Source organism: Erythrolamprus reginae, chromosome 1 (assembly GCF_031021105.1).
Source record: "Erythrolamprus reginae isolate rEryReg1 chromosome 1, rEryReg1.hap1, whole genome shotgun sequence".
NCBI classification, from domain to species: Eukaryota; Metazoa; Chordata; class Lepidosauria; order Squamata; family Dipsadidae; genus Erythrolamprus; species Erythrolamprus reginae.
In genome coordinates, this window is record NC_091950.1 from 368,665,483 (window position 1) to 368,680,062 (window position 14,580).

Sequence of the window (14,580 nt, forward strand, 5' to 3'; positions counted from 1 at the left end):
AATAATCATCATCATCATCATCATCTGTTCTATAACAAACGTATTAGCACAGATAGATTAACTCAGTTTTTCAGATCTCCAGCTATAGCAATGCACAGTGCTCTTCTTAGATCTTCTATATCAAGGGTGTCAAACTTTCCACATTACGCCATCACCTGATGTTTTTCCAATTCACAAAGCTGGGGTAGGTGTGGGCATGATACATCCGGTTCATGGGCCCCAGTTTGACACTCCTCTTCTATATTGTGACACATACGTCACAACCCTAATACAACCGGAAGACCAAAAAAAGAAATGTTCCTAAGCATCCTGATTATAGCAATTAAAGAGAAATATTGAATCCAGCTAGAAAAAAACACATGAAAGTCTGTAAGTGATAGTTCTATCATTCACAGGGATAAGAAATGCAAATTCCTTAAGTGCCAAATCTGAAATTGCCAATCAGCAGTTTGAGTCAGAGAGGGATCCAAAGAATATTAGCTGGTGCCATAAATACCAAGTGAAAAACCTTTTTACTTTCCTGACCCCTTAAAAGGCTATTTCAGACTTTTCAGAAATTCTGTATTTTATTGCTATATCATGCTTGCAATATTTTTGCTGTATTTATTGCTATTGTTATTGCTATCTGGTGTGTCTTGCCCATTGCATGCTGATTTTATATTGTTTTACTTTTCAATAGTTTCCTTTCAATGACTGAATTCTGCCCAGAAATCCTGTTTTTCAGTAAACAGTGGTCCCTTGACTTTCGTGGGGGATATGTTCCAAGACCGCCCGCAAAAGTCAAATTTCCATGGAGTAGAGACACTTCTTTCCTTCCTTCCTTATTTATTTATTAAATTCATTCATTCATTTATTCATTCATTCATTCATTCATTCATTCATTCATTTATTTAATTTGTATGCTGCCCCTCTCCATAGACTCCTTCCTTCCTTCCTTCCTTCCTCCCTCCACTTCCCTTCTCCATTCCTGGTTTTACTTACCCCTAGAACCCGCAGGGGCAATGGGGCAGCAAGCTGGGGACTTCGCTGCCTAGCGGCGGGTGGCGGGTGGCAGTAAGGCTTGGCTTCAAGTGGAGCATACCAAATCTCTGAGAATTAAAGGAGAGGGATCAGGAGGCTGGGGCAGAAGCGGAGCTTTTATTTAAAGAAGCAGGACAGCTGGGGTGAGAGGAAGGAGGAGAGTTAAAACGCACAGTATTGTACATCGAGAGGCCGCGGGAAAACGTTCAAATGTAAAAAAAAAACACGGATTATTTTTTTTATTAATGCTTTTTGAAAACCCATGGCATAGCCTTTCCACAATAGTCGGACCCGCGAAAGTCAAGGGACACTGTATTGTTAATGGGTATAAAAATATAACTACCAACAAAATAGCTTCTTCTCTACCAAATAGTTAATCAAAAATTTAAGGCTGACACTTATATGTGTGAGTGTGTGTTTGTTTGTTTGTTTGTTTGTTTGTGTGTGTACACACACACATGCATGCATGTGTTTAATTCCAAAAAAATTGAGCCAGAACTATTGATGACAATATTGGAAAGAGAGGTCATCATCTGGAGCTGCTGTTTCTTCTTCTTTTTGAATCTTTATTTTAAAGCAAACATGTTTAAAAAGAAAAAGGACAAGGGGGCAGAAGTGAGAAAAGTAGAAAGGCAAGAAAGTCTTGTTCAGAAAGAAGACCTCTTGCTGCAATGTGATTTAAAAAAAGGGCATGACAACAAAGCAAAGAACAGAATATTTTCTCTCTCTGCAATCTCATTACTTTAGTCATGGTTATTTGCCCATTATTCCCACATTTCTGACTTATTCTTGTTAGGTGTGAGATAAAATTCTCTGAAGTATATTTTGACCCAGGGAAACTGACATAAAAAACTATAAAAGGATTTTCTCTAAAGAAATTTGGGAGAGTGATGTTAAAGAAACTCAGAAGGAATCAGACAATGATGACTGAACAGACACACCGAGGACCAGGGAGGAGAAAAGAATAAAAATTTTCTAACACAGAGGTGTCAAACTTGTGGCCCCCGGGCCTGATGCATCACACACTAAGCATGCCCACCCCCAGTTTAGCAAAGAGGGGGAAAGTTGTAATATGTCACGTGATGACAATATGTCACCGTGAGTTTGACACCCCTGTTCTAACATAACAGAACATACCAACATAATCTTTGATCGTTGCCCATTTTGCTGTTAGTTGTATTTCTAAACACTTGGCTTTTTTTGACTATCTGTATGTTGATTCTTTCCATAAGCCCTCTTTTTTGTAAATCTGTAAAATCTTTGTCTTATCCTTCTTTATTTTCAAATCTGTTACTTCCCCATATTCTTCTATTTTTTAAATAAGTTTCGATCCAGTTTCTATAGGGTCCTCTAATATGAAGGCCAAGTCATCTGCAATTTTTTTTAAGTGAGCTTAAAAACTTTCTTGCCACAGTTGTTAAGTAAATCACTGCAATTGTTAAATTAGAAACATGCTTGTTAAGTGAATCTGGCTTCCCCATCTGCTTTGCTTGTCAGAAGGTTGCAGAAGTTTTATTACATCAGAATATCCATTGCACATTCTGCTGACATGTTGCCATAAATCAAATAAATCAAATAAATCATAACAAAAGGTTGATCTTATTTTCTGTTCTATTAAGCTATCTACTACTTTCTTCCACTAGAACTGCTAAGTTTATAGTCAGGGCTGTTCAGATGAGAATACGTTTTATAGAAAATATTGGGGTGGCATGCAAAGGAGATGAACTCACTTAAGAATATTTTATATCAGTATCTTAGATTTGCTTAATATAATCTTTTGCACGAGTTATATTCTCATGTTTTACTACTCAATTTTAGCATATTATACTGCATTTTAACTTATTATTTATTCAAATTCCCTCTATTTTAGCCAATTTTATTGTATTTTAAGCAGTCACAGTTTTATGACGACCGATGTGGTCCTTTTTCTCGCTTTGATATGGTCGATTGACTAATCAAATAAAGTTGATATATACACTATCTTATCAGGAAATGTGGGTTGAAGTTAAGGTTTGTTACAGAGCAAGACGGACATTTCATTCCCATTAGAACTGGAACCCACAGTGCTCTCCATAACAAAGAATTGTGATGGGAAAAGCAGGATAGGATCACACATTATAACATCAACACAGAATCAAAGGCATGAAACTGAATACACAACGTCAGTCCTTAATCTCCTAACCACAGCTGTATTTGCCCACTGCCTCCCTTTGCCTACCTAGTTCTGAATGTGGGCAAATGATGGTTGAAAAGATGCACATAACAGTCCAGATTTATGCAGAGAAGTGCTTAGTATCAGCAACATCAATGCATCAAGAAGAATGAGTTGTTTGATTATTCAAGCATAACTTCCGTTTAGGTCCACCTGTTATCCCCACCTACTATCCATCCATCTTATTTCCGGAAGCTCAAAGTATTCTAATAGGTAACCAAGTAGATGAAGTCCTAGGATGTGATTATACAAGAATGGTTGAAATATTAACTCCAAGTGATGCATATCTATATCTGTGATACAGATGTTTACAATACAAACTGGGACACCATAATAATTTATCACAGTCCATATGGCTTTAATGTCTGATTCCAGATGACAACTCAATTCTGGAGTCACTCTATTTCCTCATTGGCCTTTTAATCAAGCTGGTTAATATGAATGAGATTCCATGACACCCAAATAGGGATATGGCAAGAAAATTAATTGAGGATGTGATTATTTGGGACTGAAGACTCATTGTCTTCTTAACATTTCCCCAAATGTTATCATGGCCTAAGCATTTCTCTCCCATTTTTAAGCAATAAAAAGAATACCATATGTTCTTGCTGTACTTGGATATAGAAACATGTTCTAAATCATAATCTTTAAAAAAGAATAAACATATGGTTGGTCTGTTCACTACATGGTAATTATATAAGGGCTAAAAATAATATTGTCCAGAATGTCTAGGAGCCCAAATGTTACCATATACTCCAAAACATTTGTTGAGAATGAAAAATTGTTGATATGAGATTTCTAAATGTTTGATTTCTGTCTCACTCAATAGGTACATATCCTGCTTATTGTATTACAGAACATAACAAACAGCCTACAAATAAATCTGGCATATATTTAGAGAATACAATGGATAATTAATATGTAACCCTCTTATATTAATATATTTAATAGCCACATATTATTGTTTTGCTACATGTATGTGCCTTTTAAAACTAAAAACAGAAATAAATATTTGAACCCAAACAAATCCAATTAGAAACATGAACCAAATGGATAAAAGGTATAAATCAAAGAAGATGAGTTTGATACTAATTAACTAATTAATTAATTAATTAATTAATTAATTAACTAACAGGTTTTGACCTGCTTCCAGGTCATTGTCCAATGTATTAATGAAATCTAATTTGAGTTTACCCAGATATGTATTTGATGGGAGAAGATCTATTTTGTATGCTGAAGCCTCCAGATTAAATTTAAAGCATGTCTAAATGCAGAAGGCTGCCTTCTTTCATTTGAAATATGGGATTATATTAGGTACAACAGAGAAATATTATTCCTGGAGTTAACTTTATTATTTATTGTTGTAAGCTGCCCTGAGTCATATAGAATTGGGTGGCATAGAAATTAAATTAAATTAACTTCCTGCATCCCTTCTAATAAGTTCTCATACCATTCCATATTTTAGTTACAATTGTTGTTGTGGTCTTGTGGGTTTGAATATCAAATATGATCTTAGCGCACAACTGCCTCTATGACCTTCTCACCCACAGGATAATGATTAAGATATAACAGAAGTGTGGAATGCCCCGAGGACAAGATGTTCCGGTTGGTGCCAATGTGTGCACGTCATCAAAGGGATAAAAACAAGCCACCTGTCCACTTGTTAGTCATCTAAAAAGTAAAGAACAATCTGAATTTATTCCTTTCTGATTTAGCATTCTGGGTAAAGTATTGAAATCTTCTAGTTTCAAGATGCCTTCCATATATCAGATCTTACTCTTTGCAACCTGTGTCTTCCTCTACTTCATACCTGGAGGTAAGGTTTTTTTCTTCTCTTTCTCGGAAAAGGAGAGAGAGGAATCAAAACAAGAATGTCATGTGCAGAACAATCCTAGCAATAAGATCATCTGATGAGCAGAACCAATTACACATTAAGATTACTGATTTCATCTACTGGATATTGTTCTGCTTCAGATTGAACGTATTTGTGCTAGTTCAAATTGCAATTGGTTTAGTGGTAAGTAGCAATGCAATCCAATGCAAAGGGACAGAGAGTCATATGTGAAGGTGTAAGCATGCCCTGGACAAGATACAAGAGAGCAAGTTCTTATCTGAGAGCCAAATGGCTTAGAGTTTGGTCCAAGTTAAACAGAGCACAGGTTCAGAACAGCAAACATGATTGGAATACAGTCCAAGAGTCATGCATCAAACAAGTTAGTCAGCCACTCTGGATCCAAGATCCAAGATCATGGAGCACTGTAGGAAGCAAGGACTCAGAAACGCAAATGCGGATTGGCTACTGGCCAGTGCTTTGAAATTGGCCAGATGCAGGTGTGACTCAGTTATAAGCTTTGGCACTTTGCTATCTTGAGCAGACCATATAGGTCTCTGAAGCTGATAATTCATCCTGGGACTAGGAGCTCTGCCAGGATCTACCCTTCATCTCTTGATCCCTCTTGAAGCTGCTTCAGTTAATGTTGTGCTGAGAACCTCTGAACTCTGCTTACTCCCGAGGCTGGCAACTTGAGAGATCAGGCCTTTCAGACTCAGCTTCTGAGTCCAATGAGTTCATGTTCATTTCTGATACCTTCAAGCACAGGGTGGACATTTGCATGGATGCTTTCACCTAGATTTCTGGCTTGAACATCGGTTGGGTTCAACCATCTAAATGGATCTTTTCAATTGTATGATTTTATGAATGTTGTTTGACAATCGCTTGAGATATTCAAAGGTAATCTTTTTTCCAAAAGACAAAGGAGTTCAGATTAGTTAAATACAGTGGTACCTCTATTTAAGTACTTAATTTGTTCCGTGACCAGGTTCTTAAGTAGAAACATTCTTAAGTAGAAGCAATTTTTCCCATAGGAATCAATGTAAAAGCAAATAATGCATGCAAACCATTAGGAAAGAAATAAAACCTCAGAATTTGGGTGGAAGGAGGAGGAGAAAGAAGAGGAGGAGGACAGTTGCTGCTGAAGGAAGAAGGTGAAGTGAGCACCCCCTTTTGCCTTTCTGCGCCCAGACGCTCCAGGAGGCAACCTCGCGCCGGGTGTATGGGAGGCAACGCGAGGGAGTCACCACAGCGAAGTGGTTTATTCCCCCTCTAAGCGCCCAGAGAAAGGAAAACACTCTGTTTGCTCTGTACTGCTAAAGCCTCCTTAAGCATCACTGAAAGGCTCCTCTGGCAGCCCAGAAAAGCCTGAGTTGGCCGGGATTAAAGGGAGAATGGCAGGAATCTGGCTGGGCCTTTGTGCCATTCTTAAATTTCCTGGGAAATTTTCCCGAGCGTGGGTTCTTAAGCAAAAAAATCTTGAGCATACGGTTGTTATCTAGAAAAGTTCTTAAGTAGAGGCGTTCTTAAGTAATGGTACCACTGTATTTAAGCATGGGAAAAAAACATGAGAAATATGTGTTGCTTTTCCAACCACTACATCAGTCAAGTGTATGGTGATGTATCCCACTGCAGTCTACAGAAGTACATTCACTTCACCATAGCATATTGCATATACGATATACTTTTATTGTAATTTCTTTGATTGTTGTGAGCTGCCAGAATAGTTGAGTTGGTTAGCATACAAATTTTATGGTTCATTGCATAGTCAACCAGATGTTTAGAATGGAATTGATATATTTACCAACCTATTGAGCCTTTTTCAAAGAACTGGGATAGATAATTATTAAAAATACTCCAGGCATGTTTTATAAGATAAATTCAATCTAAGACCGAACTGTTAAACTGTTAGTTTCTTATAAATCCCTTAATGTATTAATTAGTAATAGAAAAAGTGCCTGCAAAATATGTCCAGATATATCTTTTCCAGTTTAGATAATTTTGTTTACGAATCCAGGGCAAATATCTGAGAAGTTCAATCTTGAATAATTTTTAGTTTCATATCGAGTTAATGTGAAATTGTGGTTTCTTTAGTGTTCAAATTGTAACAAATAATAACCTTATTTTCCTTTAAACAGAAATTAACTAGCATTAATTAGAATCATATTAAGAAATGGATTAACAGGAAAGCCTTGCCATAAATATATTCCACCTGCTTAACTAAGTTATCTATGCTCGCTGAATAATACCTAGAATTAAAAACTGGTTCCAATTATGATCCTTTGGAAACGAGTCTCAAATACCTTTATTTAAACAGGACTTGGAGCCCCACCGGCCACTACAACCAGCCAACCTCAAAGTAAGTTTTCTTACTCAGTTCTTTCTACTTAACACTAAATGATCTATATGACTACAAGCTACAATTTGCTACAGTAATGTATAGGTTCTGCTGGTTTGAGAGCCACATTCCGTTTTATCTGATGTATCAAGGGTTGTATTCCAAAAATGGGACAATTCCTTTGGGAGATGCTTTCATATGATCTAAACAGGAAGCAGATGATTGCTGATGACTCTCAAAAATCATTATTACAGGTAGTCTTTGACTTACAACAGTTCATTTAGTGACCATTTTAAGTTACAAAAGCACTAAAAAAGTATTATTATTATTATTATTATTATTATTATTACTATTATTATTACTATTATTATTATTAATTAGATTTGTATGCCGCCCCTCTCCAAGACATTAGAAGGACATTAGCTCTATTTCCAGGGTCAAAGCATTCCCTATTAATTTTATAAGTCTCTTTGAAGTCAAAGATACACTGTGAATCTAATCAGGCAAGGGGCTGCTACTTACCGCCACTACCAGTACCATCGGCACACAGAATGCGCGTGCGCCCTGGCAACATTTTGCTTCTGCGTTTCTGCCGGAAGTAAAATCCAGTGAGAGGATGTGCTTGCGTGAGATTTCAGCTATTTTTTGCTTCCACGCATGCGCTCACACTGGCAATGTGCAGCTGTTCACAGCTCCATTTTCGCTACCAGTACGCAATGTGGCCTGTACCGGCTAGCAATACTGAATCTAACGCATAAAAGTAATAATGACATTCACTGCCATTCACACAAAAATCATTCCATTCTGGTTAGTGTGTTGTGCAAAGGCCATAGAAAACTGGAACCCAAATAATTAATGCCTTCTTCACTATTCCCTTTTTAAACAGTGCTATGCCGAATGTGTTCGATACTGCACCCAGGAGACCTCTGCTTCCCTTCCATTTCTTGCTCAATGTCTTCAAAGCAAACTTGCCACGCCCTCAACATCTATTTCAGTAAGAAATCTAAGTTCCTTTCTTTAGCTTTATTTACAAAGTGGGATAAGACATTCATACAATTCAGACTTGTTCATTATTGATTAACATGGTTACCTACCACTGTGCATTTAATTTACCCTTCAGCATTGTCTACATAGACTTTTTGGTTGCCCATTTTTTGATATAGTATATTTGCAGCTTTAGTTAACAGATGCGTGCATCATTCACTTTTTGATCTATTGACTTTTCAATTTATGGATGTATGGATGTGTATATAAGCGTAGGGATGTGTCTTTGTATATTCCTTTCACACTATAGTTTGGGATGAGCAACATTGTTCAGAGTGAAGAAACGAAACCAAAAAGCCAATAGGAATCGGACAAAATCAAAGTTATAAGCAAACAAAACAAAAAAACAAATGAACAGGTGATACGGTTAAAATGAGTTTGCTACAACATCAATCAGGAAGATTGACCATGTTTTTCTATGCTTACAAACTTCTCTTGCCTCCACCACTTCCATCCACCACTTCATGCATTGCCTTTTGTTCTTTATCTTTTTCAGACATTCATAAACTCCATCTCATCAAGATTTCTTTAGTCTTCACCTTCCTCTCAATACACATTTGTTTTTTTTTTAAATTTAGTCCTCATTTTTTCTCTCTACATGATCAACCACTTCAATGCATTACCCTTGTACTGGTCACTTTTGTATTCAATCTACATTCATTTCTTATTTGTTTATTTTCAATCCTATTTCTTTGTATTTTACCACACACAATAATCTATTACCTTATTCCCATTGCACATATGTTTAACTTGAAATACCTATCATTCACTTTCATGTAACAAAATAGACAGGAGCATACAGTGGTCAGTAAACCATTCCACCAGGGAACACCAATTTGTTTACTTGTTCATCATTTATGCATATCTTGCAATCACTTACTTTATTTTCGTGTCAAACACCATTACCTTGATTTTTGATGAATTAATTTTCATGCCCATATCACTTTAATATCATGCATTTACTTAATTATTTGATACAAACTGTTTGGATTCTCAGACCAAAATATGGCATCACTGTATGCGAAGTACACATATATCCATGTCTCCAAGTAAAATATACCCCAACAACCATTATTTATGCTTCTATCTATAAATACTTTAAACAATCACAATAAATTACAGTGTTAACTCCCAAGATATACAGTATTGTATTGACTGAGTTGGCGGTTTGTAACAGGGTACAAATGTAATCAACTAACCATCCATCCAACCAACCAACCAACCAATCAATCACCTGAACCTCACATGTCAATGCTTCAATTTCTGATAATGAGGGAAATGGGTGGTCCAGAAACTGGATAGATATAGATATAGATGATAGATAGATAGATAGATAGATAGATAGATAGATAGATAGATAGATAGATAGATAGAAAGAAAGATAAACAGACAGACAGACAGACAATAAACCCCTTCTTCTTGATAGGATTTCTTTTAAATTGTGAAGCAGAAAGACAGACAGACAGACAGAGATTCATTATTATTATTATTATTATTATTATTATTATTATTAATAATAATAATTAGATTTGTATACCTCCCCTCTCCGTAGACTTATGCATGTTTACTTCATTATGCACTATTCTTGTTGGATTCAGCAACCACACCTCTATTTCATATTTGTACAAATAAAGTCTTTACTTTATTATACTGTATAATACACTGTATAATCATTAAGTGTTGTACCACATGATTCTTGACAAATGTATATTTTATTTTATGTACGCTGAGAGCATATGCACCAAGACAAATTCCTTGTGTGTCCAATCACACTTGGCCAATAAAATTTTATTCTATTCTATTCTATATACTGTATAATATATTTTGTCTCAATCAATAGCTGGTACAATAAAATTAAGTTCTCACTTTTTTGCTTTAATTTAAGAATTCCTCTTGCTTGTATATGATCAATTTATGGTTAGACTGTACTTCTCAAATATTGCTGATTTTCACCTCTCATAATCTTTGATTAGAATTATATCAAAACCATCTGATACTTAACATACTAATGATCCTGTCTTCTTGTTAACCACTTTTGCACTTTTCCTCATGCATAGAGGAAGAGTAACAACTTTTAAAAATTGTTAGACAGCCTTCCCATACCTATTAAATCAGTCAAACAACTAGTCCTTAAGCAACATTTCAATATTATCATACACTGATAACTCAATTTTCATCATTTTGGGACATTAAAATTTATAATATTGACTTCAATCACACTGCAAAATAATGTCACTGTCATTCTTACACAAATTTGTAACATTTTCTCATACATTCCCATATTTCAGTTTCAATCCAATAATAATAATTATTTTATTATTATTTATTCTTTGTCCAATATACAATACATATGGAAGAGAATAGACATTAAGTAATATATATGAAGATAGAAAGTAAAAAAGAAGAGAAGTGGATGGGAGGGAGAGGATATATATGATATAAGAGATAAGGAGAGAATATATATGATATATATAGAGAGATAGATAGAGAGATAGATAGATAGATAGATAGATAGATAGATAGATAGATAGATAGATAGATAGATAAGGAGAGAATATGTATGATATTTAAGATAAGGGAAGACAATTGGACAGGGGACGATAGGCACATCAGTGCACTTATTTTTTATTTTTAACACCATTCACTCTACTGAAAAAATTCCTTTTTGCCTTCTTTACCTACATTCAGAATATTTTTTTTAAATTTCTATCAAAATCTATTTGTATTTTATCTATTCAAATCTATTTTTATGTCTTTCATTACTTTGATATATTTCTTTTCACACACATTATACATTGAACAATTTTTCAGTATCAATGCCAATTTTTCACTTCATAATTCCATGAAACATTCTCTTTCATATTGCCCATTCAATTTCTTAGAAATAATACAAAGCTAAATTAAATAATCCTAGTAGTTCCTTCCAACTTCATAATTTTATAAATATGTAAATACTTTATCATTGTCTTCTTCCAAATTTATTTGTACTTCCAATTTTCATTGACAATCCAAGAATTTCCTGTTGATATGTCATCTAAAATCTCTTATAAGTCACCTTATTCGTGAGTTGAGTGGAATAGAAATTTAATAGATACAATAAAATAAATCCAGACCTGCTATTTTCAACTCAGTGAAGAGCAGTGGGATGGTGTCACCTGTCAGAGATTACTATGTGGAAATCCATATTAATTTGGACTTTTAATTTATTTTCCACATAGAAGAGATTTTCTTTTCCTTTTTCTCTCTTTGGCTTGTTACTAGAATGAAACACAATGATTCATTTTCTTCCTTCCTTCTCCGCACCTTCATTTTAGATGGAGAGCTTCAACAAAAAGTCCTATCCTGCAAGCACAAGGCAGCGGCAAAATGTGGCAGTGTTGATGAATTCCCAGAAAAAGGCATTCGTTTTGAAAATCAGTGCTGTGAAAATAAAGACTTCTGCAACGAAAATTTATAGACAGCTGAAATGTCTGAAGATCCTCCCTCCAGCCACAAATGTGCATGCATTTCTGCTTTTTTTCCCTGCTTCCTTTCTCCTTCCCTTATTTTCCTATTTCAAATTATAGTTCAATTTATGGTTTGACACTTTCACAAACAAGACAGGTTTATGGAGATTCTCAATCATCCAGGTCATGGTTGTCCCAAAGATACTGTTCAGAAGGGAACTAGATGTTCTTGATAAATAAATAAATAAAATCCAGTTGCCTTTTGAACAGTACCTTTGGGGCACAAACAAGAACAGTTACTCAGAATCTTGAGTATCTTAAATGTAACATGATAAAAAGTGCAATGTCCTTGTAGGTTTGATTGTAAAAGAAACACATTTATGTGGCCAAAGCTACTTAGTATCCAGGGATGCTTAGGGGACATTCCATTAACATATATCTCTCTGGATATGATTTTCATTTTTGCATAAGTGTTAACCATTAAAGCAACATCTTTAAAGCTTGGGAGCACAACAGAAAGAGAAAGACATCTAGGAGAGTTCTCAGAAGGGAATATTTGAAGAGGCATTTTCCCCCAAAAGGCTGTATTTCAGCATTGCTGACAAGAAGACAATTTTAGTTTTATTGCGACTTGCACACAGAAACATAAAAGACTTAAAAGGGTCATTGGGGATAGCTAAACTTAGCACAAATTTTTAGGCATGGATTATGGTTCATGTTGAAACAACTGCCTCCACCTAAAAATTGGTATTGGTCTCTGCATCCTAAGAGCCAAGGATGATGGGTACATGGGAGAGAAACTGTTGTTGGAAGCTTTTTCAGAGCTCCACCTGTTTTCATCACCATCTGAATATTCCATTAATCTATCAGATTTATAGACTGTTGCAAATTAGACCTGATTTATTATAATGCTGTATTTTTCTTGGCTGGGAATATATTGACCTGTTTATGGTGATTTTTCTTCTTTTGTTCTTTCTTTCGTAAGCCACCTTGGGCACTTTGCAAAATCAAAAGGAGGATTAGAAATAAATAAAAATAAAAACAGTTCAGTAAATAAAAGTTATAGCACAATATGGTATATGGTGTAAGATTATTCCAAATCTTTCCATTTCCTAACTCAACCTTCTACACATTTTTAAATAACTAAGCCTGGTATAATTAGACACATTCCTTAAAGATGGAGATAATTACAGTAGTACTAAATTCAAGTTTGAACCATAGCTTTATGCATATATATTCTCCTGTTTTTCTAGAGCCAGGAATATTTAAAATGACATCCTGCCAAAAATACATTTTTTTATGAGTGTTGTGTGGAAGGGAGATAGAAATACATTACAAGTCAAGTTGGGTTAACTATCCTCCAACTTTTTTTATAATTTACCCTCTAATTAAATGGCAAAGAGAAGGAAAAAAAATCTGCTTTACATAAAGTGGTTGAGCTTTTATCTTTCCCATTTTATTTTTAACATCTCCAAACCCAAAATACAACTAATTCAAACAGTACTATGACATGTCCTGTCATACTGTCTGATTCTAGGTATAGAATTCCCTGAGAACAAGGTAACTGAGTGGTACAAAGTCATTTACATGAATTATTGCTTTACACAGACTAATGGGATTAGTTCAGACCACTGATTTAAAATATCAGTTCAGATTATTATAATAACAGTGTTTCTATCGGTACCAGAGTGATTCAGAAGGAACCCATGGAATTAAACAAGGAGGATTACCATATTTAGGATTTCTTTAGGTTTTCTTATTCTGCTTTCTTCAGGAGTTATTAATTTTGAGAATCATCCATAAAGTACCTGATTGGAAATCTTCTACTTTAAAGCAGAAATACATTATAGAAGACTGCAAACATGCATAATTTATAAGGGGAAAGGCAGAGGAAAAGGAATTGTCACTATGGGAAATCTAGTGAGAAATTTCCTGACAGTGGGGAACAATCCAACAGAAGACCTCTAAGGTCCCTTCTAACTGTGTTATTCTGTATAAACCCACTATCAGGTCATATTATGTATGATTGTATTATGGCAGGTTGAATTTCCACAACAATAATAACATAATAAATCTGAAGTTTAAATGTATAACCAAAGTATATAACCATTAACCAAATGTGCTTTGTTTTAAACAATATGTCTGCTATTGCATTATATGGTAAAGATCTGGGACTTGATTTGAAGCACATGGCTCATAAACCTTTCAGCCAATCACTTGTAAAAGTTACCCTGTTTTATAGGGGAAACTTCCCCAACCTGAACCTTTTAAATGTGTTAAAACTCAGAAATCTTTGCAAATAACTCATGGCATATCTGAGCCCTACAGACACACACCACACTCTTAATTGGAATATGGACTTTTTTCAATGCTGCTGACATACAACTTACTGCTGAGAGTGCAAGAGTATATATTTTAGCAAATAAACTCCTGGCTAGAATCTCAGCCAGTTTTTTAAAATTAATAGTAATAATAATAATTTATTAGATTTGTATGCTGCCCCCCTCCGAGGATTCGGAGCGGCTCACAACAACAATATACAATGTACAAATCTAATGTTAAAAGAACAATTTAAAACCCTTATTATAAAAAACAATCACACAAGCTAATAGACCATACATAAAAAACCATAGTAGCTAAGGGGCATAATTGGAAGATAAATGTTAGGTAACTTTTTCACCTTCACGAT

The 14,580-nt window shown here is 35.0% G+C and overlaps 1 protein-coding gene across 1 annotated transcript; it reads left to right on the forward strand.

Moving 5' to 3' along the window:
- Nucleotides 1-4,897: 4,897 nt before the first annotated feature.
- On the forward strand, nucleotides 4,898-12,962 carry LOC139161775 (sperm acrosomal protein FSA-ACR.1-like). Its single transcript, XM_070741361.1, has 4 exons — nucleotides 4,898-5,048; nucleotides 7,381-7,422; nucleotides 8,288-8,395; nucleotides 11,760-12,962. The coding sequence occupies exons 1-4, from the start codon at nucleotides 4,985-4,987 to the stop codon at nucleotides 11,900-11,902; spliced, it is 357 nt and encodes a 118-aa protein (XP_070597462.1). The 5' UTR covers nucleotides 4,898-4,984; the 3' UTR covers nucleotides 11,903-12,962.
- The last annotated feature ends 1,618 nt before the right edge of the window (nucleotides 12,963-14,580 follow it).

What these genes read in the sequence shown, in the direction of transcription:
- LOC139161775 (XM_070741361.1), top strand. Translation starts at nt 4,985, where the DNA reads ATGCCTTCCATATATCAGATCTTACTCTTTGCAACCTGTGTCTTCCTC. An exon ending in TACAACCAGCCAACCTCAAA is followed by an intron (nt 7,423 to 8,287) that starts GTAAGTTTTCTT and finishes CTTTTTAAACAG; the next exon opens with TGCTATGCCGAATGTGTTCG. An exon ending in CGCCCTCAACATCTATTTCA is followed by an intron (nt 8,396 to 11,759) that starts GTAAGAAATCTA and finishes CCTTCATTTTAG; the next exon opens with ATGGAGAGCTTCAACAAAAA.